At 42.3% G+C, this 27,770-nt stretch overlaps 1 protein-coding gene across 1 annotated transcript; it reads left to right on the top strand.

Annotated features, from left to right (window-relative positions):
* Positions 1-25: 25 nt before the first annotated feature.
* LOC139422092 (cyclin-J-like) lies at positions 26-27,770 on the top strand. The gene is made up of 6 exons (XM_071173241.1): positions 26-293; positions 903-1,004; positions 7,256-7,466; positions 24,080-24,379; positions 25,973-26,132; positions 26,781-27,770. Exons 2-6 carry the CDS (start codon positions 936-938, stop codon positions 27,265-27,267), a joined length of 1,227 nt encoding a protein of 408 aa, XP_071029342.1. The 5' UTR covers positions 26-293; positions 903-935; the 3' UTR covers positions 27,268-27,770.

Raw genomic sequence — 27,770 nt, 5'->3', positions numbered from 1 at the left:
GAGGGAGAGCGGCGTGTGGTTAGTTGTCTGACCGAGTTCCATTGAGAGCGAGGATCACATCACAGGGGGCGAATGAAGAGGGGCGTAAAAAAAACAAACATAATTCAACCACAATATCCCGGTCTTTATGTGTGGGTTCATGACGATTAAACTAAGAGTTGGTTATTTTGCTGATATTTTCCTGTTGGGAAACTGTCGGCGAAGGATTTAATCTCAGATTGCGGCTGGTCTGAAACAAAGGGGTCGGGGACTCCGGAGTGTTGCAGTGTTCAGTGGTAAAAGCAGGTTGAAAGGTAACGTTTTAATAGATATTAGCCTAAAAATCCAACATATAACTAGTTTTGCACGTTGTGGACTAACCTTTCCAACAGTTTCCTTGTACAGTCATGTTGCGTTGAACAATTCTCAGAAATATCCGATTGGTAGTTCATAACTTTCTAGCGGTTAGGTGAATTGCCACGCGTGGTAAATTAAGCCAAGTAACAATTTATGTGAACGAAGCCGACAATTTACATGTGTCTGAACATTAGCATACCTTTTGCAATACCGATTGTGAGTGAGGTGCTTGCTTTTTAGATTGGCTAATGTTGTAGGGTAGCCTACATATTCATTTAATTACCCAAGTGTAATAAACTGCAATCCGCTAGAGCACCTGGTGGTCTCTTAACTCGATGAGTGCACACGTCCAACATACTACTATGACAGTTTGAGTGTATTATTTTTGCTGCAAAATCCAAATGGTTTGGGTACCACTGAAATAACGCATTAACTCATACAACAATTCAAGTTAAACGTGTCAGTTTTCCTACATTTGCCATGTTGAATGAGATGATACCAGTGATGTAGAATCGTTTGGACAGGGATCTAATCAGTTTCTGGACACTGCTTGATGTTTTCCTCAGGGTGGACCCTGGGCACGACTCACTACTGGCAAGATGGAACGGGAGGGGCAGTGGTGGAAGAGCCAGCTCGCTGCAGACATCCACCAGTCTTTACGAATAAAGGTGAACGTCTCATTCTTATTCTTTGATGGTTCTTGAAATCTTTTTCATCCGCAGCAAACATGGTGCTTAGTTGAATTACACAAATACCATAACAACAACAAAAACAATTTCCAGTAGTGAGCTCATCTATTCCTTGCTGTCTTCGATGCTAAAGTGTGAAATGTCACCTCCCCTGTAACGATTGAGGTGGTTATCCCTGTCTGATTATCAGAACCTCTTCCACAGCATGGGACACATCTTATGTTAATGGTGCACATAGATGCACTTATCTAACTCATTGTGTTATTCTATTTTGTAGATCAGGATTTCCACCATCCATCAGGGATTGACACTTAATCTGTGAACAATGATAAACTCCAAAACGTCTTGAAATAGAGATTATATTGAACGGTCATCCTAAATGGTAATTTGTCAAATTGACAATGTTTATTTTGAGCAAATGCTGGGCATATGAAGAGGTTTGTTCTAGGCAAACGTTGGGTTGTTGTTTGTCTGTGTTGACTGGATTATAGGGAGCACAGAGGACCTGACTACTCCACTCTGCTGCTTTTTGACTGTAACACCAGTGTGTTACACTTAAGCAATAAGGCCCGAAGGGGTGTGGTATATGGCCAATATACCACTGCGAAGGGCTCTTCTTATGCATGATGCAACACGGAGTGCCTGGATACAGCCCTGGTTTATTGGCCTTGTACCACAAACCCCCGAGGTGCCTTATTGCTATTATAAACTGGTTACCAACATAATTAGAGCAGTAAAAATAAATGTTTTGTCATACCCGTGGAATACACTTGGGAAATTGTGTTTCCATAGCTAGGGCTGACTGTGAGGACTTTTGTGAAGAGCAGAATCAACAACCTCAGCATAATTAAAACAGCTACTTTGTGAGAAGGTGTAACCTCACAGTTAGCCAATGTTATGTAAATGCCAGCTGAAAAGTACCAGTGGCCTTGCCTTGGCCCCAACTTAGAGCAGGCCCGCCGGAGCTATGGCTCAGTGAGACACGGGTGCCGGCCCGCGTAGTTCCTCAGTGGAAATGTGCCAACATGGCTCGCTCTGGCTGTTTGTGGCTGTTTATAGCCCGGCTGTATATCATGCCCACTTCCTGTAGGAACTGCTAAGTGGAAGCTCTTTGTCTGTATGTGGAGCATTTGCTTTTATCCTGATTCCAGTACTGCTCTCTTGCCAAAGACTCAACATTATTATACTGAACAAAAATATAAACGCAACATGCAAAGTGTTGGTGCCATGTTTCATGAGTTGAAATTAAAGATCCCAGAAAGCCTTGTTCTGGGGACAATAAAAGGCCACAACACAATGCCACAGATGTCTCAAGTTTTGAAGGAGTGTGGAGTGTCCACCAGAGCTGTTGCCAGAGAATTGAATGTTCATTTCTCCACTATAAGCTGCCTCCAACGTCGTGTTAGAGAATTTGTCAGTATATCCGAGCAGCCTCACAACCAGCGACCACGTGTAACCTTGCCAGTCCAGGACCTCAACATTCAGCTTCTTCACCTGTGGGATTGTCTGAGACCAGCCATCCTGACAGCTGATGAAACTGAGTAGTATTTCTGTCTGCAATAAAGCACTTTTTGGGGGAAAAACTCAGTTTGATTGGCTGGGCCTGGCTCCCAAGTGGGTGGGCCTATGCCTGGCTGCACCCTTGCTCAGTCATGTGAAATCCATAGATTAGGGCCAAATTAATTTATTTCAATTTACTGGTTTCCTTATGTGAAGTGTAACTTCACATTGAAATTGTTGCATGTTGTTTATATATTTTTGTTCAGTACAGATATGAAGTCCCTCTCGTCCTGCCTGTTATCCAATAGCTAACCTTAAACACATTGACCTAAAACAGCGACAGATAATGGGGCTGAAGTGATGTATGACTTTATGCTGACATTCCTTGTTCATCGTGACGGAATGCAATCTCCAGAGCTTTGATGTTGACACACCACCCTAGTTTGAAAAAATCTACATGCTGGCCAGATCTGATTTTATCACCAGCTATTCAGAAATAGAATGTGACAGGCGAAACCTCACACACAGCATTTTCTTCACTGAATAAATACTTCAGCAAATGGATGCATAAGCGCTAAACCAGGTGATTTTACCACAGGGACAGTGTGAAGTAACCCATTACAACTGCTCTTGTTACTGAAATTGACTAGTTTTTCCAAGTACTTGTACGTTTTTGAGGAATTTTGAAAGTCAGTCATTTTACTTGAGTAAAATTGTATATACATAACAGTACTTCTTCTTGAGTAGGATATCTCAGTACTCTATCCGCCCTTTTTAAAAAAAAAATTGCTTTGAATGTTTAAACCCTGTCAAACTGCAGTAACCTTGTACTTGTTCATATGAGTTCTATTTTAAAACTAAACTAATTGGGGGGGTCCTTTACACGTACAAAGAGACAAGAACTGCGATTGAACAATAGAACTAACAGGTCTGAGCTTGCTTTACGCAGGCTTGCATCTTGTAGGCCTTTGCATCTGTAATTGAAAAGTTACTCACACAGTATGTCATCACTATGGTGTTGATTAATTAATTCAAGTCATCAGGTCCAGTCTAGTTTGGGATTGAAAAGGCCTAGGTAGCCTAGCCACCCAAAGTTTGAATATAAACCAAATTTCATCACATTCACGTTTTCTATTAGCACAAATAAATGAGCCTGTTTTAGGCTATAATTACAGTACATCGCTTGGTCTATAAATGCATGACGTTACTGCTTCGGTTTCCCCTGGCCAGAGGGGATCAGATTACATAGGCTTCTCTAGGCTACCTGCAGCTGTGGTTTGTTATCAGTAATCTACAGTTGATCAGACTGAAGAACAGATTAATTGAGCACGAGTTGACAAATCATGAGGAAAATGTATAAAATTGAATGTGCTCAAGACATCGCTCTACTGCTGTATATGTACAATTATAAACTGGGTGGTTTGAGCACTGAATGCTGATTGGCTGACAGTCGTGTTATATCAGGCCATATATCACGGGTATGACAAACATTTATTTTTACTGCTCTAATTACATTGGAAACCAGTTTATAATAGCAATAAGACACCTTGGGGGTTTGTGGTTTATGGCCAATATACCACGGCTAAGGGCTGTATCCAGGCACTCCTCGTTGTGTTTGGCGTAAGAACAGCCCATAGCCGTAGTATATTGGCCATATACCCCCCCCCCCCCCCCCCCCCCCCCGGGCTTTATTGCTAAGGTATATCAGTCACCAGTGACTTCATTAGCTGCCTGTTGCTAGCTCACTTCGCTGACAAACACAGGGATCAAATTTTTGCTAGATATCTGATGTATGTTGTGCACTGATAAACAGCGTGTAGCTTCAGTTTGTAACTTATTTACGATAGTTTGACAGCTTGCTGATGAAGTTGTAGACATGTTCCCAGCAGTCAGTCCGTTCTTCAGCATGTTTCCAAAGCACGGATCGCTACATCCTAACGTTGGTCGGCTAAAAGCAAAGTGCAGCAGAAGACTCGATAGGAGCACAGAATTTTTCCAACTTAATGACTATGACGTACAGAGTGCTTATTTATATCCGTGGCAAATCATTTTAAAGATGCACATTTCCTACTAACGTAACAGCATTGTTGCGTCAAGTTTTAATGTTTCCCTTTATTAAGTTGTCCGAGGTCTGCTGGTGGTAGTTCTGTGATAACTGCACTGTGATTTACGTTTTGTGGAAGAAAAAACTACTTTGTTTTTTCGGGTTAGGGGATTTTTTTCTGAAAGTTAATGTCCCAATTTTGTTGAAACGTTCATACCTGTAGTCTAAACAATAGTGCTTTGTCCCTGTTTTTTCTCAATACTTTTGTGTCTATTTTTTTATTAAACCAAATTAAGTGCTGAGGCAGAAGACAGTTCACCACACGTTTGCTGGCGGCCCTGCTGTGCTGATTACTGCAACATGGACAGATGGAAATCGCCAAACGATTCTACAAATTAAAAAACGTATATATGTATGATCTTTTGAGACAGAATCTTTACATTATTATTACGACATATGGGTAGGACATTTCAATACTCGTTCCACCCCTGCACAAGGGCATGGTGTTTTATGAGAGCTTGATGCACAAACCATTCTTTCCCACTGACTGTTGCTATGGAGGCCTTTACCTCTGTCGTCTACTCACCGAAGGATGTTCAATGTATTAATAGCACTTCTCTGCAAGAAGGCAGTTTTTTTTTGCTGGGTTGTACACTATATGACTAAAAGTATGTGGATACCCGCTTTTCGAATATCTCATGCCTAAATCATGGGCATTAATATGGAGTTGGTCCCCCCCTTTGCTGCTATAACAGCCTCCACTCTTCTGGGAAGGCTTTCCACTAGATGTTTGAACATTGCTGCAGGGACTTGCATTCAGCCACAAGGCAATTCTTCCTCCACCAAACATTTCAGTTGGCACTATGCATACGGGCAGGTAGCGTTCTCCTGGCATCCGCCAAACCCAGAGAACTTGTTTCCACTGCTCCAGAGTCCAATGGCAGCTAGCTTTACACCACTCCAGCAGATGCTTAGCATTGCGCATGGTGAGCTTAGGCTTGTGTGTGTGGCTGCTCAGCCATGGAAACCAATTTCATTTTTTAAAATGCGCTACAGCACTTGGCAGTCCTGTTCTGTGAGCTTATGTGTTCTACCACCTTGTGGCTGATCCGTTGTTGCTCCTAGACTTTTCCACTTTACAATAACAGTATTTACAGTTGACCAGGGCAGCTCTAGCAGGGCATAAATTTTACAAACTGACTCTGGGGTAGTGGGTGCTAAGATTCTGATGGGTTTAATAACATCATCATACTTGCACAAAATGATTGTTGAATTGTGGAAGGGAATTTATTAATGAATTGGAAATTCAAAATCACTAATGTTATTGTTCCACTTGTGAACTGCATTATTGTGTCTTATTGTGTCTGTGTCTTGTGAACTGCATTATTGTGAAAATGCAATAAGCAGAGCAGCAACAAACGAATCAACACAAAAGTAACCCCTTCAAATTAGTGGATTCGACTATTTCAGCCACACCTGTTGCGGACAGGTGTATAAAAAAACGAGCGCACAGCCGTGCAATCTCCATAGACAAATATTGTCAGTAGAATAGCCTTACTAAAGAGCTCAGTGACTTTCAACGTAGCACTGTCATAGGATGCCACCTTTCCAACAAGTCAGTTTTTCAAATGTCTGCTCTGCTAGAGCTGCCCCGGTCAACTGTAAGTGCTGTTATTGTGAAGTGGAAACGTCTAGGAGCAGTAATGGCTCAGCTGCGAAGCGGTAGGCCACACAAGCTCACAGAATGGGAGTGCATAGTGCGTAAAATGTCTGTCCTCGGTTGCAACACTACCGAGTTCCAAACTTCCCCTGGAAGCAACGTCAGAACAAGAATTGTTTGTCGGGAGCTTCATGAAATGGGATTCCATTGCCGAGCATCCGCACAGAAGCCTAAGATCACCGTGCGCAATGCCAAGCGTCAGCTGGAGTGGTGTAAAGCTCGCCGCCGTTGGAATCTGGAGCAGTGGAAACGCGTTCTCTAGAGTGATAAACCATCTGGCAGTCCGACGGACAAATCTGGGTTTGGCGGATGCCAGGAGAACGCTACCTGCCCCAATGCCAACGGTAAAGTTTGGTGAAGGAGGAATAATGGTCGGGGGCTGTTTTTAATGGTTTGGACTAGGCCCCTTAGTTCCAGTGAAGGGAAATCTTAATGCTACTGCATACAATGACACAGAGCCCAGAGCGCTGACCTCAACCCCATTGAACACCTTTGGTAGGAATTGGAACGCAGACTGCGAGCCAGGCCTAATCGCCCAACATCCCAACGCCCAACCTCACTAATGCTCTTGTGGTTGAATGGAAGCAAGTCCCCACAGCAATGTTCCGACATCTAGTGGAAATCCTTCCCAGAAGAGTGGAGGCTGTTATAGCAGCAAAGTGTGGATCATCTCCATATTAATGCCAATGATTTTAGAATGAGATATTCGACGAGCGTGTGTCCACATGCCTTTGGTCATGTAGTGTATTTCACAGAGTTTGTTGAGCAATATTTTAGGCCCATGGTCAAGAATGGGCTGCAGTTTCTTGGCTGTGATTGACATTTGAAAGTGGAGTCTTTACACATGCTCTCACATGCCTCCTGACACGGTGCTGTATTTTGTCTGTATACGCAATTCAACTCTGCAGTCTGCAATATCCTTACTCCCTCTCATCCTGTCTCCTCTCGTTTACCTGCTTTCCTCAGGAGCTGAAGTTGCCCACCTACAAGTCCCACTCTCCTCAGATCGGGATGCGGCGTTACTTTGCTGACCTGCTGGCTGTCCTCAGTAACCGCTACCAGCTGTGCCCAGCGGCTCGCCACCTGGCCGTCTACCTCCTGGATTTGTTCATGGACCACTACGACGTGGCAGTCCGCCAGCTCTACATCATTGCCCTCTCCTGCCTGCTCCTAGCCAGTAAGTCAGCTACTGAACTGCTAACAATAGATCTGGTAAAGATGGAACAGCAGTAGGAGTATCTGTGGTACGCATCAAATTATAGTGACAAGTTTCAGATACTTCAGTTATAATGTCCTTCCTTTTTTGAGTAGATTTTGGTTGTTTATCCCTCTCTTTTACAGAAAGTTATATTTAAATGTTTTCCACTACATTTTCCACTACAGATGTATTACATTTTTTAAATTAATTTTTGATGTGGAAAGGAAAGCAGGGAGAGTGAGCTGCACTACAGCCTATTTAAGTGGCTGTAGCTGCGTGGTTTGTCTGAGACATGTTTGGTGACAGCTGTGTGTTTAAGAGGCCATGCCCTCCCCTGGTCCCTCAGACCTCTGTCAGTCACCAAGGGAACTTATCACATGTACAAACCATGAGGCCTGCGTTACCCACAACCCTTGCCGGCATAGTAATTATAGCTGTTGGAGAGAAGAATCAAATCAAATTTTATGTCACATGCGCCGAAATACGGTGAAATACTTACTTTACAAGCCCTTAACCAAAACTAGATTTTATTTTAAACGGCATTGAAGAAAATATTTACTAAATAATCTAAAGTAAAAAGTAACACAATAAGTCTATATACAGGAGGTACCAGTACCAAGTCAATGTGTGGGGGTACAGCAGCAGTGTAAAAACAAAGGGGGGGGGGGGGGTCAATGCAAAATGTTAGGGTAGCCATTTTAATAATTGTCCAACAGTCTTATGGCTTGGGGGTAGAAGCTGATAAGGAGCCTTTTGGACCTAGACTTGGTGCGCCGGTTACCTCTTGAAGTGGGGTAGCAGAGTGAACACTGACTTGGGTGACTGAAGTCTTTGACAATTTTTGGGGCCTTCCTCAGACACCGCCTAGTATATAGGTACTGGATGGTAGAAAGCTTGGCCCCAGTGACGTACTGGGCCGTACGCACTACCCTCTGTAGCGCCTTATGGTCGGATGCCGAGCAGTTGGCATACCAGGCTGTGATGCAACTGGTCAGGATTCTCTCAATGGTGCAGCTGTAGAACTTTTTGAGGATCTGGGGACCCATGCCAAATCTTTTCAGTCTCCTCAGGGGGAATAAGTGTTGTTGTGCCCTCTTCATGACTTTCTTTGTGTGTTTGGACCATGATAGTTTGTTGGTGATGTGGACACCAAGGAACTTGAAATTCTCGACACGCCGAACAGCCCCGTCGATGTCAATGGGGGCTGTTCGGCCCTCCTTTTCCTGTAGTCCACGATCATCTCCTTTGTCTTGTTCATGTTGAGGGAGAGGTTGTTGTCCTGGCACCACACTGCCATGTCTCTGACCTCCCTATAGGCTGTCTCATCGTTTTTGGTGGTCAGGCCTGCCACCGTTGTCGTCAGCGAACTTAATGATGGTGTTGGAGGCGTGCTTGGCAATGCAGTCGTGAGTGAACAGGGAGTACAGGAGGGAACTAAGCAGCATCCCTGACGGGTCCCCGTGTTAAGCGTCAGCTTGGCAGATGTGTTGTTGCCTGGGGGCAGCCCGTCGGGAAGACCAGGATCCACTTGCAGAGGGAGGTGTTGAGTCCCAGGGTCCTTAGCTTAGTGATGAGCTTTGTGGAGACTTCTAGAGAATAGATGGAGTTGTAGACTTTATGACTGTCTATATCGGGGAATAATTGCCGTTGTAGTGAAACAACATTTTTGTTGACCAAGTAATTATTATTATTAATGTTTTTTTTTTATGTTGGGGGTGGTACAGGTACATATTTTTTTACGTTTATAAAACATGTACCCACTCACTCATGCTGCCACTCAAAAGAAGAAGAAAAAACTGCAAGAAGTGCATACAGAGTTGAAGTCATAATACATTCAGTATAAACAGGAAAAGAAAGAAAACATAAGTGGGCCTCTACCCCCAACCTCCTCCTCCTTCCACTCCCCCAACCCCACCCAGCCAACATTTTTCAATCCAACCCCCGGAAACCATGTTTCCCACCCCACCTAGCAACTAGGGTTGCTCGTCAGTCACTCCCCAGACCAGCCACCCCCTCCCGGCGACCAGAGAGAACCCTCCCCATACCACCCCTTCCCTGTGGTCCTGAAAGCAAAGAAAGTAAAAAAAGATTCAAATAGGCAGTGGGGGAAAAAGTACCCAATTGTCATACTTATAAAGATACTTTAATATAAAATGTAAAAGTGAAAGTCACCCAGTAAAATGCAACTTGGGTAAAAGTCTAAAAGTATTTGGTTTTAAATATCAAGTATCAAAAGTAAAATAATAAATCATTTCAAAGTGCTTGTATTAAGGAAACCAGACAGCACAATGTTTTTGTTTATTTATGGATAGCCAGGGGCACACTACAACACTCAGACATAATTTACAAATTAAGCATTTGTGTTTAATGGGTCCGCCAGATCAGAGGGAGTAGGGATGACCAGGGATGTTCTCTTGATAAGCATTCAATATGTAAAGAGTACTTTTGAGTTTCAAGGAAAATGTATGGAGTATAAAGTACATTATTTTCTTTAGGAATGTAGTGAAGTAAAAATTGTCAAAACCCCCAGAAAACTATTTAAGTATACTTAAGTGCTTTACACCACTGGAAATAGGTACAGTGGCAAGAAAATGTATGTGAACCCTTTGGAATTACCTGGATTTCTGCATAAATTGGTCATATAATTTGATCTGATCTTCGTCTAAGTCACAACAATAGACACACACTGTCTGCTTAAACTAATAACACACAAACAATTATACATTTTCGTGTCTTTATTGAACACACCATGTACACATAAATAATAACGTGTTGACCCTACTTTGGCAGCAATAAACTCAACCAAATGTTTTCTGTAGTTGAGAATCAGACCTGCACAACGGTCAGGAGGAATTTTGGACCATTCATCTTTGCGAAACTGTTTCATTTCAGCAATATTCTTAAGCTGTCTGGTGTGAACCGCTCTCGGGGTCATGCCACAGCATTTTAAATCGGGTTGAGGTCAGGACTCTGACTGAGCCCCTCCAGAAGGCGTATTTTCTTCTGTTGAAGCCATTCTGTTGTTGATTTACTTCTGTGTTTTGCATCATTGTCCTGTTGCATCACCCATCTTCTGTTGAGCTTCAATTGGTGCACAGATAGCCCAACATTCTCCTGCAAAATGCCTTGATAAACTTGGGAATTCATTTTTCCGTCAATGATAGCAAGCTGTCCAGGCCCTGAGGCAGCAAAGCAGCCCCAAACCATGATGCTCCCTCTACCATAATTTACAGTTGGGATGAGATTTTGATGTTCTCCACAACCCCTTTCCAGCTTAATGCAAGTCAACAATTCTTAATCTTAGGTCTTCTGAGAGATCTTTTGTTCGAGGCATGGTTCACATTAGGCAATGCTTCTTGTGAATAGCAAACTCAAAGTTTGTGATTTATTTAAATTTTTATAGGGCACAGGTCAGCTGACTCCTGACTCCAATGAGCTTTTTTCATTAGCCTAGGGGCTCACATACTTTTTCCAACCTACACTGTAAATGTTTAAATGATGTATTCAATATAGACAAGAAAAATACAATAATTTGTGTGTTATTAGTTTAGTTATTAGTTATTAGTTTAAGCACACTGTGTTCAGCTATTGTTGTGACTAAGATTAAGGTCAGATCACATTTTCTGACTAATTTATGCAGAAATCCAGGTAATTTCAAAAGGTTCACATACTTTTTCTTGCCACTGCATGTTTGTGTTGGGCTTTATAAATTGTTTATTTGTATGTGTTAGGCTTTAGCTGAGATTATTCTTTACAGAGTCAAGTATATTTGTACAGGCCTCAATTGTTCCTTGACTAGGACCATTCATTCTCGCTGTCGATAATTTGAAAGTTATAACTTCTAATAATAAAGCTGTATTCACAGGCAAATTGGGATAGAGTGAGGTTATTGCCATCTAAAAGCTCAGACACACCGGTAGGATTGTCAAATGTTTGACTGCCAAGAGTCAATCTCTTTTGTGTTCACACAGCTATCTAGCTAAGGACACTGTTAATTCGGCAGCTAACACAGGTAGCTGTTTCTTGGAAACTAGCTAATCCATTGTGATTTAATTATAATGTCAATACTAGTGGTTAACTAGTTGGATGAATAATTTAGTGTTGTGTGCATTGTCTGTGCACTTCGCTAGATACCATCATGTAGCCTACATTGCATTTGAAACATGACTGGCTCATCCATAAATTTGACTGGAGTGCAGGGTGAGATTCCCAAAGGCTGAAGCGTAGACCTTCTTTGCTCCAGTAGTACTCAGTTCACGAGCTCAGAGCATGCCCGGCCCAACATGCATTTGTAGTCTACTTGTGTGCCCCTTGCTTTAGCTACTGTCATGGAGTTTGCTAAATATTACCATTAAGAAACTGATCAAACACACAGGTGCAAAATCAAGGTGACCAACAAGGATGAGGAGCCAGAGAGGGAGTGCGCTGATGTAATGTCCACAACTAAATAATCATTGTGAAATCTGAAAAGACGCATATCTCGAAAGCATGATGGTGTACTTACTACGCCCACTTACTGAAAGGAAGGAATGAGGTGGGTAGCTAACTGTGTCATTGTAGCAAAGTATTTATAAACAAAAAAATCAGATTTCTTAAGAATCCTTCATTTTTGTTCTATTATCTAGGCCTGGCATATTCCAACTTTCAAGGAGCTTTCCGTTTTGATTGGGTTATTTTTCCTAAAAACCTTTAGGCCTACCTATAAGGGTGTTTACCTCCACTGTACTCACATCCTACAATACCCTTGTCTGTACACTATGCCGTGAATCTATTCTACCACGCCCAGAAATCTGCTCCTTTAATTCTCTGTTCCCAATGCACTAGACAACCAGTTCTTTAGCCGTACCCATATCCTACTCATCCTCTGTTCCTCTGGTGATGTAGAGGTTAACCTAGGCCCTGTAGACCCCAGTACCACACCTATTCCCCAGGCGCTATCATTTGTTGACTTCTGTAACCATAAAAGCCTTGGTTTCATGCATGTTAACATCAGAAGCCTCCTCCCTAAGTTTGTTTTATTCACTGCTTTAGTACACTCCGCCAACCATACTGTCCTAGCCGTGTCTGAAGGCCACCAAAAATTCGGAAATTTCCATCCCCAACTACAAATGTTTCCGCCAAGATAGAACTGCCAAAGGGGGTGGAGTCACAATCTTCTGCAGATATAGTCTGCTGAGTTCTGTCATGCTATCCAGGTCTGTGCCCAAACAGTTCAAGCTTCTACTTTTATAAATCCACCATTCCAGAATAAAGGCTCTCACTGTTGCCGCTTGTTATAGACCCCCCTCAGGCCCCAGCTGTGCCATGGACTCCATATGTCAATTGATTGCCCCCCCCCCCCCCCCCCCCCCATTTATCTTCAGAGTTCGTACTGTTAGATGACCTAAACTGGGATATGCTTAACACCCCGGACATCTTACAATCTAATCTAGATGCCATCAATTTCATACAAATTATCAAGGAACCTACCAGGTACAACCCTAGATCCGTAAATATGGGCACCCTCACAGATATCATCTTGACAAACCTGCCCTCTAAATACACCTCTGCTGTCTTCAACCAGGATCTCAGCGATCACTGCCTCATTGCCTGCATCCGTAATGGGTCCGCTGTCAAACGACCACCCCTCATCACTGTCAAACGCTTCCTAAATCACTTCAGCAAGCAGGCCTTTCTAATCGACCTGGCCCGGGTATCCTGGAAGGATATTGACCTCATCCCGTCAGTAGAAGATGCCTGGTTATTCTTTAAAAGTGCTTTCCTCACCATCTTAAATAAGCATGCCCCATTCAAAAAATAGATATACTATTGAAGTCGGAAGTTTACATACACCTTAGTCAAATACATTTAAACTCAGTTTTTCCACAATTCCTGACATTTAATCCTAGTACAAATTCCAGTTAGGATCACCTCTTTATTTTAAGAACGTGAAATGTCAGAATAGTAGTGGAGAGTGATTTATTTCAGCTTTTATTTATTTCATCTCATTCCCAGTGGGTCCACTCAATTAGTATTTGGTAGCATTGCCTTTTAAATTGTTTAACTTGGGTCAAACGTTTCGGGTAGCCTTCTACAAGCTTCCAACAATAAGTTGGGTGAATTTTGGCCCATTCCTCCTGACAGAGCTGGTGTAACTGAGTCAGGTTTGTAGGCCTCCTTGCTCACACGCTTTTTCAGTTCTGCCCACAAATCTTCTATATGATTTAGGTCAGGGCTCTGTGATTGCCACTCCAATATCTTGACTTTGTTGTCCTTAAGCCATTTTGCCACAACTTTGGAAGTCTGCTTGGGATCATTGTCCATTTGGAAGACCCATTTGAGACCAAGCTTTAACTTCCTGACTGATGTTTTGAGATGTTGCTTCAATATATCACCTTATTTTTCCTACCTCATGATGCCATCTATTTTGTGAAGTGCACCAGTCCCTCCTGTGTCAAAGCACCCCCACAACATGATTCTGCCACCCCCGTGCTTCACGGTCATTCAGACTGATCTTACTCCCTAATTTCACCAGAGGTGAAAATAGTGCCCCCTACCCTAGAGAAGTTTTAACAAGAAATTTGTGGAGTGGGTGAAAAACTAGTTTTAATGACTCCAACCTAAATTTATGTAAACTTCCGACTTCACTCCAGACTTGACTGCCCTTGACCAGTACAAAAACATCCTGTGGCGTACTGCATTAGCATCGAATAGTCCCCGCGATATGCAACTTTTCAGGGAAGTTAGGAACCAAAATACACAGTCAGTTAGGAAAACAAAGGTTAGCTTTTTCAAACAGAGATTTGCATCCTGTAGCACAATTTCCAAAAGGTTTTGGAGCACCTCCTCCCAGCTGCCCACTGCACTGAGGCTAAGAAACACTGTCGCCACCAATAAATTTACGCTAATCGATATTTTCAATAAGCATTTTTCTACGGCTGGCCATGCTTTCCACCTGGCTACCCCTAACCCGGCCAACAACTCTGCACCCCCCTGCAGCAACTTGCCCAAGCCCCCCCCCCCGCTTCTCCTTCACCCAAATCCAGATAGCTGATGTTCTGAAAGAGCTGCAAGATCTGGACCCTCTCTTTCTAAAATGATCCGCCGCAATTATTGCAACCCCTATTACTATCCTGTTCAACCTCGCTTTCGTATCGTCTGAGATCCCCAAAGATTGGAAAGCTGCCGCTGTCATCCCCCTCTTCAAAGGGGGAGAAACTCTAGACCCAAACTGTTATAGACCTATATCCATCCTGCCCTGCCTTTTTCTAAAGTCTTCGAAAGCCAAGTTAACAAACAGATCACCGACCATTTCGAATCCCACCGTACCTTCTCCGCTATGCAATCTGGTTTCCAAGCTGGTCATGGGTGCACCTCAGCCACGTTCAAGGTCCTAAATGATATCATAACCACCATCGATAACTCTGCCAACTCCATCGATTAACTCTGTCAATCACCGCATTCTTATCGGCAGACTCAATAGCCTTGGTTTCTCAAATGACTGCCTCGCCTGGTTCACCAACTACTTCTCAGATAGTTCAGTGTGTCAAATTGGAGGGCCTCTTGTCCGGACCTCTGGCAGTCTCTATGGGGGTGCCACAGAGTTCAATTCTCGGGCCGACTCTTTTCTCTGTATTTTTCAATGATGTCGCTTTTGCTGCTTGTGATTCTCTGATCCACCTCTACGCAGACGACACCATTCTGTATTCTTCTTGCCCTTCTTTCGACACTGTGTTAACAAACCTCCAGGGGATTTTCAATGCCATACAACACTCCTTCCGTGGCCTCCAACTGCTCTTAAATGCTAGTAAAACTAAATGCATGCTCTTCAACCAATTACTGCCCGCACTCTCTCACCTGTCTAGCATCACTACTCTGCACGGTTCTGACTTAGAATATGTGGACAACTACAAATACCTAGGTGTCTGGATAGACTGTAAACTCTCCTTCCAGACTCACATTACTCATCTCCAATCCAGAATTAAACCTCGGATCTGCTTCCTATTTCGCAACAAAGCCTCCTTCACTCATGCTGCCAAACATACCCTCGTAAAACTGACTATCCTGCTGATCCTTGACTTCGGTGATGTCATTTACAAAATAGCTTCCAGCACTCTACTCAGCAAATCACAGTGACATGCAGTTTTTCACCAATGCCCCATATACTACCTACAACTGCGATCTGTATGCTCTCGTTGGCTGGCCCTGACTTCATATTCGCCGCTAAACCCACTGGCTCCAGGCCATTTATAAGTCTTTGCTAGGTTAAGCCTCACCTTATCTCAGCTCACTGGTCACCATAGCAACACTCACCCGTAGCACACACTCCAGCAGGTATATTTCACTGGTCGTCCCCAAAGCCAGCTCCTTCTTTGGCCGCCTTTCCGCCTTTCCTTCCAGTTCTCTGCTGCCAATGACTGGAACTCATATCTCCCTCTCTAACTATAAGCGTCAGCTGTCAGAGCAGCTTACCGATCACTGCACCTGTACACAGCCCATCTTCTAAAAAGCCCACCCAACTACCTCATCCCTATATTGTTATTTATTTTTGCTCTTTTACACCACAGTGTCTCTACTTGCACATCATCATCTGCACATCTATCACTCCAGTGTTAATGCGAAATTGTATTTTTTTCACCTCTATGGCCTATTTATTGCCTTACCTCCCTAATCTTACTACATTTGCACACACTGTATATACAGTGCCTTGCGAAAGTACTCGGCCCCCTTGAACTTTGCGACCTTTTGCCACATTTCAGGCTTCAAACATAAAGATATAAAACTGTATTTTTTTGTGAAGAATGAACAACAAGTGGGACACAATCATGAAGTGGAACGACATTTATTGGATATTTCAAACTTTTTTTTAAAATCAAAAACTGAAAAATTGGGCGTGCAAAATTATTCAGCCCCTTTACTTTCAGTGCAGCAAACTCTCTCCAGAAGTTCAGTGAGGATCTCTGAATGATCCAATGTTGACCTAAATGACTAATGATGATAAATACAATCCACCTGTGTGTAATCAAGTCTCCGTATAAATGCACCTGCACTGTGATAGTCTCAGAGGTCCGTTAAAAGCGCAGAGAGCATCATGAAGAACACTCAATCTACAGTGCCTTTGAATTTATTTTTAGAAATTAATTCAGGCTCATGTGATGGTGTCTGGGGGGCAGGCCAGCAGCGGAGAATATCCTCTCCATGCTTGCAGAGCCACCGGGGATGCTAATCGCAAAGCAGTGCGATCAAAAACAACACAGAGTTACACATGGGATAAACAAACATAGAGTCAATAACACAATAGAAAAGTATACAGTGCCTTGCGAAAGTATTCGGCATTTTTCGTTAATCACAGCCTATATGCACAATTTATAGACTAATGATTGAATACAACAAAATGTTGTTTAAATGCTGAGCGCTTAATGTCCCTGACTTCCTACCAGCCTAGTGTGTCACACTCGCGAATGCTTCACAATGTATTTCTTTGTAGGCTATAGCCTTGAAATAATATAGCCTAAATAATTCATTTCTGTTCCTTCTTAGGCTCCTGACCTATTTAGAGTGTTTATATGCTGTTTAATGTGACGTGTTTGAAATGATGAGCGCTTCTTACCTTCACCTTCTCATGTTTTATTCAAATACTTTTCATTCATATCATATGGTTTAGTTTCAATACTTAAAAACCAAATGGTAGGTCCAGGTAGTCACAAAAATAGATGGTTGTTTGTTAAATTGTGATTTTAATGAATGGAGCGTCAATATGTTTGTCCTGTGAGTGCTGAGCGGTTGAAAAGGACGTGAAGACCCGGCCCTACCGCTCAATGAGCAGGATTTCTGACCGCTCAACTGCCCACATAATCTTACTGGGATATTATTCCATCTAATGATTTAGATTTAATTGATTTGAGCGTTCTGTTAAAGTTTGTGCCAATGGTTTTTTTTTCTGAGGGAGGAAATATATCTATCTACTCCAGTATTTAAAATGGGAACAATTGGGATTTCATAAGTAGAGATGGAGTCCTCACTCAGGGTCTTGAAGCAGTAGGGCTGATTTGGTTAGATTCATTGTATAACTTGAGATGTCCTTGAATTTTTCTATGATCATCAATGTGTTTTAGATATAGTAAAATATCGTCTGCATGTAATGATCTCTTCCCCCAAATTAACCTTTGAATGGCTCTGTTAATCATTTTGAGCAACCGTGCACTTAATTGATTCCAAATGTTTAAATAGGAGGAATACCCATCCCATCCCATTTTAGTTATGCTCTCCAATGCTCTTTTGAGTTCATTGAGAGAGATTTGGGCTCCCAGCGAGGTGGCTTCTGTTGAGAGATGAAGTTCTTAGTCTGGTTTTGATGTTGATTTACTATCAGAGATGTACAGTTCTTTATAGAAGCAGGATAATCAGATTAATTTGGGTTCTGATAGTAACTCCTCTCTTTCAGATGTAATTTCTGCTAAATCAGCTAATTGATCATTACTGCGTACCTTGTTGGCCAGTAAACGACAAAGACGATTGATTACCATGGAAGTCTAACTCGATGGTTGGCAAATTCTGCTCTCTGTCTTATCAATAAATTATGTTGTCTTGACTTTGGAAAGAGTAATAGCTACCTGGAATGAAAAGTGTTTGTTGAAAACACTAATGCAGTGAACAACATTTCCAATTCTGACACCTTTTTTAATTGTGATTTATTCAACCCAGATGAAAATGCAGTTGCATTATTTTTAATCAAACCTTTGGTTGCATCCCATAGAATCCGGGGGTCATCGACTAAATTTTTTATTGATGAATTCATTTAGTTTAAATTTCAAATTGATCACAGAATGTATGATTTTGTAGTAATGAAACGTCAAAACACCATATGTCGAATTTCTATTTTCTTGATTAAGGAAAGTAGAGTTGTAGATAATAGTATGAAATCAATTGAGGAGAAATGTTTTCTGCTTGTTTGAGTAGGAAGTTAACTCTCTTGCTTTCGGATTATGTGCTCGCCGGGCATCAATGAGTTTGTAATCAGAGAGTAAAGGTTATATGCTGGAGAACCTTGGTCTTATTAGATTTGTCTTGCATGTCCAAAATAGCATTCATGTCTGTCCCCAAAAAACAGATGGAATTGAGTTAATTTGAACAATATGCTGTTCAGTGAATCAAAAAAGGGTACACATTAATAAAGGACATTTGACTTCCACTATGGATACGTTTAAGGAAAGTGATTCTGCCTTCTTGGTCTTCGCCTTCACCCAAGTTGGCGATTTTGAGTCTCTCTTGTATCATTGTGAATAATAATTAATAATAATAATATGTATATGTTTTTTTTTACAAATGAAAAGCTGAAATGTCTTGAGTCAATAAGTATTAAACCCCTTTGTTATGGCAAGCCTAAATAAGTTAATGAGTGAATGTGCTTAACAAGTCACATAATAAATTCCATTGACTCACTCTGTGTTCAATAATAGTGTTTAACATGGTTTTTGAATGACTACCTTATCCCTGTACCCCACACATACAGATCATTGTGAGGTCCCTCAGTCGAGCAGTGAATTTGAAACCGATTCAACCAAAAAGACCAGGGAGGTTTTCCAATGCCTCTTCAAGAAGGGCACCTATTGGTAGAAGGGTAAAAATATAAAAATGCAGACATTGAATATCCCTTTGAGCATGGTGACATTATTAAATACATTTTTTGTGGTTTATCAATAAACACAGTCACTACAAAGATACAAGTGTCCTTCCTAACTCAGTCGCTGGAGAGGATGGAAACCGCTCAGGGATTTTACCATAAGGCCAATGGTGACTTTTTAAAACGGTTACAGAGTTTAATGGCTGTGATAACAGATAACTGAGGATGGATCAACAACATTGTAGTAACTCCACAATACTAACCTAATTGACAGAGTGGAGAGAAGGAAGCCTGTACAGAATACAAATGTTCCAAACCCTGCTTGCAAAAAGGCACTGAAGTAATACTGCAAAGAAATTAACTTTATGTCCTGGAAACAGTGAGTTTGGGGCAAATACAACACATCACTGAGTACCACTCTTTATATTTTCAAGCATGGTGGTGGGTGCATCATGTTATGGGTATGCTTTTCATCGGCAAGGACTAGGGAGTTGTTTTTAGGATAAAAATGTATGGAATAGAGCTGAGCACAGCCTAAATCCGAGAGGAAAACCTGGTTCAGTCTGCTATTCAACAGACATTGGGAGACAAATTCACCTTTTCAGCAGGACAATAACTTAAAACACAAGGCCAAATATACACTGGAGTTGCTAAACAAGATGACATTGAATGTTTCTGAGTGGCCGAGTTACAGTTTTGACTTAAATCAATCTTAAATCTATGGCAAGACTTGAAAATGGCTGTCTAGCCATGATCAACAACCAACTTGACAGAGCTTGAAGAATTAAAAAAATAAATAATGTGCAAATATTGCACAATACAGGTGTGCAAAGCTCCCAGAAAGACTCACAGCTGTAATCACTGCCAACGGAGATTCTAACATGTGTAGACTCAGTGGTGGGAATACTTATGTAAATGAAATGTTTCTGTATATAATTAGCAATACATGTCTAAAAACACGTTTTAATTTTCCTCACTATTGTGTGTAGTGAGGAAGGGGGAAAAAGAAGATTTAATCCATTATGAATTGAGGCTGCAACACAACAGAAATGTGTAATAAGTCAAGGGGTATGAATACTTTCTGAAGGCACTGATATAAGCTCATTGATGTGTAACAAAAAAGCAGGAACCACAGGAAAACTCATCCATTGGTCGTTCCCCATCCAGAAGACCCTACTTGTAAACCCCCCCCCCCCCCCCCCCCCCTGTCATTACAGAGTTGCAGCGTAATGGTGAATGGCAGCCTTACACATTGAATATTTTAAGCAGCATATTTTGTAGGTCTCAAGGTATTCAAAAATAAATCAAGTGAAACATAGGGGGTAGGTAGAAATACTCTGTAAGGTTACTGATATTTAGTTTAGCGAGACAGAAATCCCCTTGAGGTTCGTTGATGTTCTGAAGGAATTAATATGCCCACAGATCATTTTCATAATTATGTGTTCATTGTAGATTTTAGTGACAACTCTGCAATTGAGGATTTATTGAAATGTTACACAAGTCTCAGTTTGAGATGTTCCAAATGTTAGAGCGTAAGAAAGATCCCTCTTTCCCTCAAAGAAAGAAAGAAAGTACGTACTGCTGGGCCTTTTTCAGTCAATGTTTCTGGGTTGAAATATTTGCATTACAATGGAATGTTTAATGGCTAAATAAGGAAAAGTGGGGCAATTATTTTACCCCTTTTTGAAAACACACACACCCACACCCTCCACTGATCTGAGGAGGGGGCCTCTGCCTGAGTGCCCAGGACTGATCTCCAGAGGTCAGGGGCCAGGGGTTCTGCATTGTTGGAGCATCTGGCTCCAGGGGGAGATACATGAGGATTTAGCTGTGACCACCCAGTGAAAGGGAAAAGTGGGAGAGAAGAATATATATATATATATATAACATTTTATTTTATCAAGTAAGTTGACTTACACATTCTCATTTACAGCAACGACCTGGGGAATAGTGGCAGGGAAGAGGAGGGGGATGAATGAGACAATTGTAAACTGGGGATGATTAGATGACCATGATGGTATGAGTGCCAGATTGGGAATTTAGCCAGGACATCCGTTTAACATCCCATCCAAAAGACGGCACCCTACACAGGGCAATGTCCCCAATCACTGCCTTGGAGCATTGGGATATTTGTTTTTTAGATCAAAGGAAAGGGTGCCTCCTATTGGCCCTCCAACACCACTTCCAGCAGCATCTGGTCTCCATCCAGGGACCAACCAGGACCAACCCTGCTTAGCTTCAGAAGCAAGCCAGCAGTAGGATGCAGGGTAGTATGCTGCTGAAGTAGAGTCCTCCGTTGTTAATGACATATTTTTTAGTATCATGATTCCTGTAATAAAGGTGTCTTTCCTGACGCTTTACCTGACTTTTTTTTTTTGCTAGGCCAGGCTGATGTAATGAGCGAGCCTCTTACTCTCTTCCCCCTCGTGTATAATATTTCCAAATGCAATTGCGGGGGAAGAACTACTTTGGAAGCAACTCGTTTTCCATATTAAAGAGAAGTCTCTGCTTTCCGTGGGTATAATTTGTATTTCTCAATTATTATATTTTTTTTTTATTGAGCTCCATGCACACTGTTTTACAATGAAGATACCTGATATGGCTTTGAAATACGGAGAGTGCGAAATTGCGCATCAGCCATCGCAAGTGCCCAGGCCTGATCTCCAGAGGTCAGGAGCCAGGGGTCCTGCATTGTTGGAGCATCTGACTCCAGAGGGAGATGCTTGAGGATTTAGCTGTGACCAGTTTCACACCAAGTGAGGGGGGGGGAGTAGAATCCTCATTAATCGTTAATTGCATATATTCAAGGTTAGTTTGTCACTAGACCATATAGGAATGTCTTGTTTGCACATTTACAAAATGTATCAAATCATTTTTAATTTATTTTATTTCACCTTTTATTTAACCAGGCGGGCAAGTTAAGTTGTAATTTACAACTGCGACCTGGACAAGATAAAGCAAAGCAGTGCGATCAAAAACAACAAGACAGAGTTGCACATAAACAAACGTACAGTCAATAACACAATAGAAAAATCTATGTACAGCGTGTGCAAATGTAGGGAGGTAAGGCCATAGAGGTGAAATAATTACATTTTAACATTAACACTGGAGTGATAGATGTGCAGATGATGATGTGCAAGTAGAGATACTGGGGTGCAAGAGGATAAATAAAATGTGGATGAGGTAGTTGGGTGTGCTATTTACAGATTGGCTGTGTACAGGTACAGTGATCAGTAAGCTGCTCTGACAGCTGATGCTTAAAGTTAGAGAGGGAGATATAAGACTCCAGCTTCAGTGATTTTTGCAATTTGTTCCAATCATTGGCAGCAGAGAACTGGAAGGAAAGGCGGCCAAAGAAGGAGCTGGCTTTGGGGATGACCAGTGAAATATACCTGCTGGAGCACGTGCTATGGTGTTGCTATGGTGACCAGTGAGCTGAGATAAGGTGGGGCTTTACCTAGCAAAGACTTATAGATGACCTGGAGCCAGTGGGTCTGGCAACGAATATGTAGGGAGGGTCAGCCAACGAGAGCATACAGGACACAGTGGTGGGTAGTATATGGGGCATTGGTGACAAAACGGATGGCACTGTGATAGACTACATCCAGTTTTCTGAGTAGAGTGTTGGAGGCTATTTTATAAATGACATCGCCAAAGTCAAGGATCGGTAGGATAGTCAGTTTTACGAGGGTATGTTTTACGAGGGTATACTTATTTTCCACCTTAATTTGCAAATAAATTCATTAAAAATCCTACAATGTGATTTTCTGGATTTTATTTTCTCATTTTGTCTGTCATAGTTGAAGTGTACCTATGATGAAAATTACAGGCCTCTCTCATCTTTTTAAGTGGGAGAACTTGCACAATTGGTGGCTGACTAAATACTTTTTTGCCCCACTGTAGGTCTATAACAGTTTGGGTTTAGAGTGTCTACCCGTTTGAAGAGGGGGATGACAGCGGCAGCTTTCCAATCTTTGGGGATCTCAGACGATACGATACAATACAATTTCGGTGGATAATTTTAGAAAGAGAGGGTCCAGATTGTCTAGCTCAGCTGATTTGTAGGAATCCAGATTTTGCAGCTCTTTCAGAACACCAGCTGTCTGGATTTCGGTGAAGGAGAAGCGAGGGGGGGGGGGCTTGGGCGAGTTCCTGCAGGGGGGTGCAGAGTTGTTGGCCGGGTTAGGGGTAGCCAGGTGGAAAGCATGGCCAGCGGTAGAAAAATGCTTATTGAAATTATCAATTATTGTAGATTTATCGGTGGAGACCGAGTTTCCTAGCCTCAGTGCAGTGGGCAGCTGGGAGGAGGTGCTCTTATTCACCATGGACTTTAGTGTCTCAACTTTTTGGAATTATTCCTACAGGATGCAAATTTCTGTTTGAAAAATCTAGCCTTAGCTTTCCTAACTGTCTGAGTATATTGGTTTCTGATTTCCCTGAAAAGTTGCATATCGCGGGAGCTATTCGATGCTAATGCAGAACGCCACAGGATGATTTTGTGCTGGTCAAGGGCAGGCAAGTCTGAAGTGAACCAAGGGCTATATCTGTTCTTAGTTCTACATTGGGGCATGCTTTTAATGGGGCATGCTTATTTTTGTTTGAATAGAATGTGTATTATTTAAGCAATAAGGCTCGAGGGGATGTAGTACATGTCCAATATACCACGGCTAAGGGCTGTTCTTATGTACGACTCAACGCAGAGTGCCTGGATACTGCCCTTAGCCGGTGAATGTTGACAATATACCGCAAATCCCGGAGGTGCCTTATTGCTATTGGAAACTGCTTACCAATGTAGTTAGAGCAGTAAAAATACCCATGGTATACGGTCTGATTATACTACGGCTTTCAGCCAATCAACATTCAGTCCTCGAAAAACCCAGTTTATTATAAGTTATGAATTATACATCTATAAGCACTCTTCACAAACAAAATCACTCCATCTACAAAATGTGTTCAATTTTCACTCACCGTAACACTATCTCCCCTCCAGGTAAGTTTGAAGAGAAGGAGGACCGTGTACCAAAGCTGGAGCAGCTAAACTCTCTGGGCTTCATGTGTAGCCTGAACCTGTCACTGAGCCGGAAGGACCTGGTAAAGATGGAGCTGCTCCTCTTAGAGACGTTTGGCTGGAACCTGTGTATGCCCACGCCTGCACACTTCATAGACTACTACCTCCATGCCGCTGTACAGGAGGGAGAACTGCACAACGGCTGGCCCCTCTCCTCCCTCAGTAAGACCAAAGCCTTCATGGACAAGTACACACACTACTTCCTGGAAGTCTCATTGCAAGGTGAGGATGAGATTGTGGCAGTCATGACATTTTGTCCGCTGGTTATTGTCATGCAAAAGACTGCCGGTCTCACGGTTGTTGACAGTTAATTAACAGACATGTTTAGCATTTCCAGACCTCCACGTATACAAGCCACTGCTGCGCGCCCTTGGAATATCCACATTTTAAAAAGTATATATCAATTCAATATACACCCTCACATTAAATCCATTATTTGTTTTAGGCAGATCTGAAAGAACATTATGATATGAAGCAAATGTATTTCAGAAGAATAGAATAAGAGTTGGCCTAGTGTAGGCCTATGTTATCTGGCAATGCTCAATGCTGTGTTCATTTAGCTGACAAAATATGCTTACAAGTCCCGTTCCATGACTTTATATGAATTTATAGTAAGAAGAATACAATGGAACTTAGCTGAATCAAATAGAAAGGATATTTTTACCATTCCGGAGTGAGGGTGCATGTGAAGTGGCTGTGTTGAGCGTAAAAGTGATCATTCAAGACAGGTCCGATACCCTCGATTTTAGAGTTATTTGGCAACTTCAGTTGTGAATGATAGATCCCTTAGAATGCCTTCGAAATCAAAATGTATATGGGCTGCATGATGCGACTGTAGGCTGTTGATGATTTGAGAAAGTCGCCCAAAAAAAAAAAGCTGTGTTCCTTGCCTCAGGCTTCACACACTGTTCTCTCATTAAGAGATCATATTTTCACCTCTCAGACTATTCTCAATTTAATCTTGTCTTTACTAATATGCAAAAAATAAAGCTGAGAAATACGTATAGTAGCAACTGGGATCCTCCAATTTTTTGTGGGAACCATCAAAACTCTGCTTTCACACAGGATTATAGAAATGTCTGGGCTTATAAGAACACTTATTTCACTCCATGCATCATCCACTGTTTTGAGCAGCACTATCTCACTGCGTGACAGATGATATTTCGCCCAAACTCTGTATGCCATGGGCTCTCCAACCCTGTTCCTGCAGCTTCCCAGAGCTTAATTTGGGAAACCAAGTGAAATATGTTCGGGAACATCGATAGTAACATATTTTCACAACGAAACATATTTCATTAAACGTTTGACAGGCCCTTTGTGTGCTCGTATAGGCTAGCTAGACCAATTATGTACCAAAGACACATCAGTTTCATGTTTTTCTGCCATGTGTAATATGCGTAGTATGCGATAGGCTATGTATTGTATAATGGCACAATCATCATTTTAATTCTGTTTTTTTGTTCGGGCTTGGGCTCATATGTAGGCCTATGCATAAGCTTTAATATACATCTGGGTGTTTGAATGAATCATCACCTTAGAAAGCGCTGTCCATTTCGTTGTGTTAGGCTTTGAAACAACGTCCACATCGACCGTGTTTTTCCACTCAGTTTCAACCTGTTGTTGAACTTCTTTCTTCAAATTGATCATCACAATACGGTCACCGCAACAGCCCTGATTAGGAGTGCCCAAGAATGGATGTCCATAAAGTGACTGCAGTGGGTGGTCTAATGGGCAAGACAATTGCTCTCTATGGTGGGGCCATTCGTTGTTGAGTAAATGAGTGAGACTGATGATCTCTGTGTTTGTGCGTCTCAGACCATGCCTTCCTCGGCTTCCGACCGTCCCAGGTGGCGGCAGCCTGCATTGCGGCATCCCGCATCTGTCTCCAGATCACCCCAAGCTGGACCACCGTTCTCCACCTGCTCACCGGATACTCCTGGGAACCCCTCACCCCGTGCATCGAGCTCATGCTTCTGTAAGACTCCACTACTGCTTTACATAATGTGCTGTACACACACATTAATCTGGTCATTAGTCGGATTCCGACTCATCTGTTTTGAGTTTACACTTCATCAGGTAGTGAAGAAGCACCAATTGAATTAGGGCTATGTATAATATTTGTGAACATAAAGGGGAAGGCCAATTCATCTCTATTAAACAAAACAATCTGAAAGTTCTGGAGTCCTGTTTTGACATACTATATATCATCTATTGTGAATTACTTTATAATGACTTTACATGATGATGACTAAAATGTATTCTGTTGTGTGACGCTGCTCAAACTTTTTGTTGTTGGGTGCCACCAACTGCAGAAGTTGGGAAAATGTTAGTCTGGAGCCCTGAACAGACAAAATATTTTGCTACGGAATCTGACTAATGAATACACCCCATGTTTACTGACATCTGCTTACACTTAGTTTATCCTCTGCCATTTCTAAACTGTGTAGTTGTATGCTTCCCATGTATGCCCCTTTCCTCCATTTTAATGCTATTTGAGGTTGAAGTTCTACAGCTTTTTCATACTGTCATTACCATTGACCCTTAGTTATTACCTCTGTGTGTTGTTTATGTCCGTCAGCTAAACGTCATTAAGTAATCATTTTCACTGTTTTTCTCCCTCTAGTGCCCATGACAACGATGTGAAACAAGCCAACAAATCCAAGTCCAACTCTTCGTCTGTCCAGAGTCCTCTCCAACCCCAGGCCCTTCCCTCAACCTCCACAGTCTCTGTCTCCACCATGAAACAGCCCTTGTCTACCTCTCAGCAGCTGCTCTTCCAGACAGGTGGATACCAGCAGCAGCTCACCCAGCACTCTACTCCCCTTTCCCAGCTGCACATGCTAGGTGAGTCCCCGACTCTGGGCCCTGTCGGGTCTCGCAACTACCTCCAGGCCCACCAGAGAGGGCTCCTCTCAGGGTCGGTTTCTCAGGGAGTCTTCCCCTCCTACCCCAGCTTAGCCTCAGGGCTGCGCTCCTCCCTGCCCCTGCAGGGACCTATCTCCATGCAAGTGGCTCTAGCTGCAGAGCCCCGTCACTGCCTCCCCCTGTCGTACGGGGGAGGCTACCTGGGCTCCCATCACACCTACACAGCAGGCTGCTTCGACAGGTGACGCCAGGAGAGGGAGGACAAACAGAACCTGGGGCAGTCAGTGTCTTCCTCCATCCATTCTGACCTCATCCACTGGGGACAAAGGAAACCAAAACAAAGAAGCAATGTCAATGCAGATGTTGCGGAGGTCATAATATTGACCTAACAAAAGCCCTACCTATTTGAAATGAGACACTTTGTGATGAGCTGATTACATACAGTACATACTGTTCCCTTCACGTGACTGCTTGCTCTATACTGAGACTGTAAAGCTGGTTTAGCCACTGTGATTCTGCTATCAACTGTGGTTGTGTGGAGCCCCTGCTTCCAAATCAGTTCTCTCAATGTGGGACTGCTGTTTTTTTTATATACTATTATCTTTCAATGCTGCTGCTTTAAACAAAATTATGACTTTATGATCAGTGGAAAGTGGTCTGTCCTTGGTATTATTTACATGAACTATATCATTTCAGGGTTTGAAGTATTACTTGAAAGAATATGTATTTAAACAGCTGTGTAAATGAA

Source organism: Oncorhynchus clarkii, chromosome 12, assembly GCF_045791955.1.
Source record: "Oncorhynchus clarkii lewisi isolate Uvic-CL-2024 chromosome 12, UVic_Ocla_1.0, whole genome shotgun sequence".
Lineage (NCBI taxonomy): Eukaryota > Metazoa > Chordata > Actinopteri > Salmoniformes > Salmonidae > Oncorhynchus > Oncorhynchus clarkii.
This window is presented reverse-complemented; position numbering and strand designations above follow the sequence as displayed.

Excerpts from the sequence above, each read along its gene's own strand:
- LOC139422092 (XM_071173241.1), top strand. The coding sequence starts at position 936 with ATGGAACGGGAGGGGCAGTGGTGGAAGAGCCAGCTCGCTGCAGACATC. Across the intron at positions 1,005-7,255 it reads ACCAGTCTTTACGAATAAAG|GAGCTGAAGTTGCCCACCTA; the intron begins GTGAACGTCTCA and ends TGCTTTCCTCAG. Across the intron at positions 26,133-26,780 it reads TGCATCGAGCTCATGCTTCT|TGCCCATGACAACGATGTGA; the intron begins GTAAGACTCCAC and ends TTCTCCCTCTAG.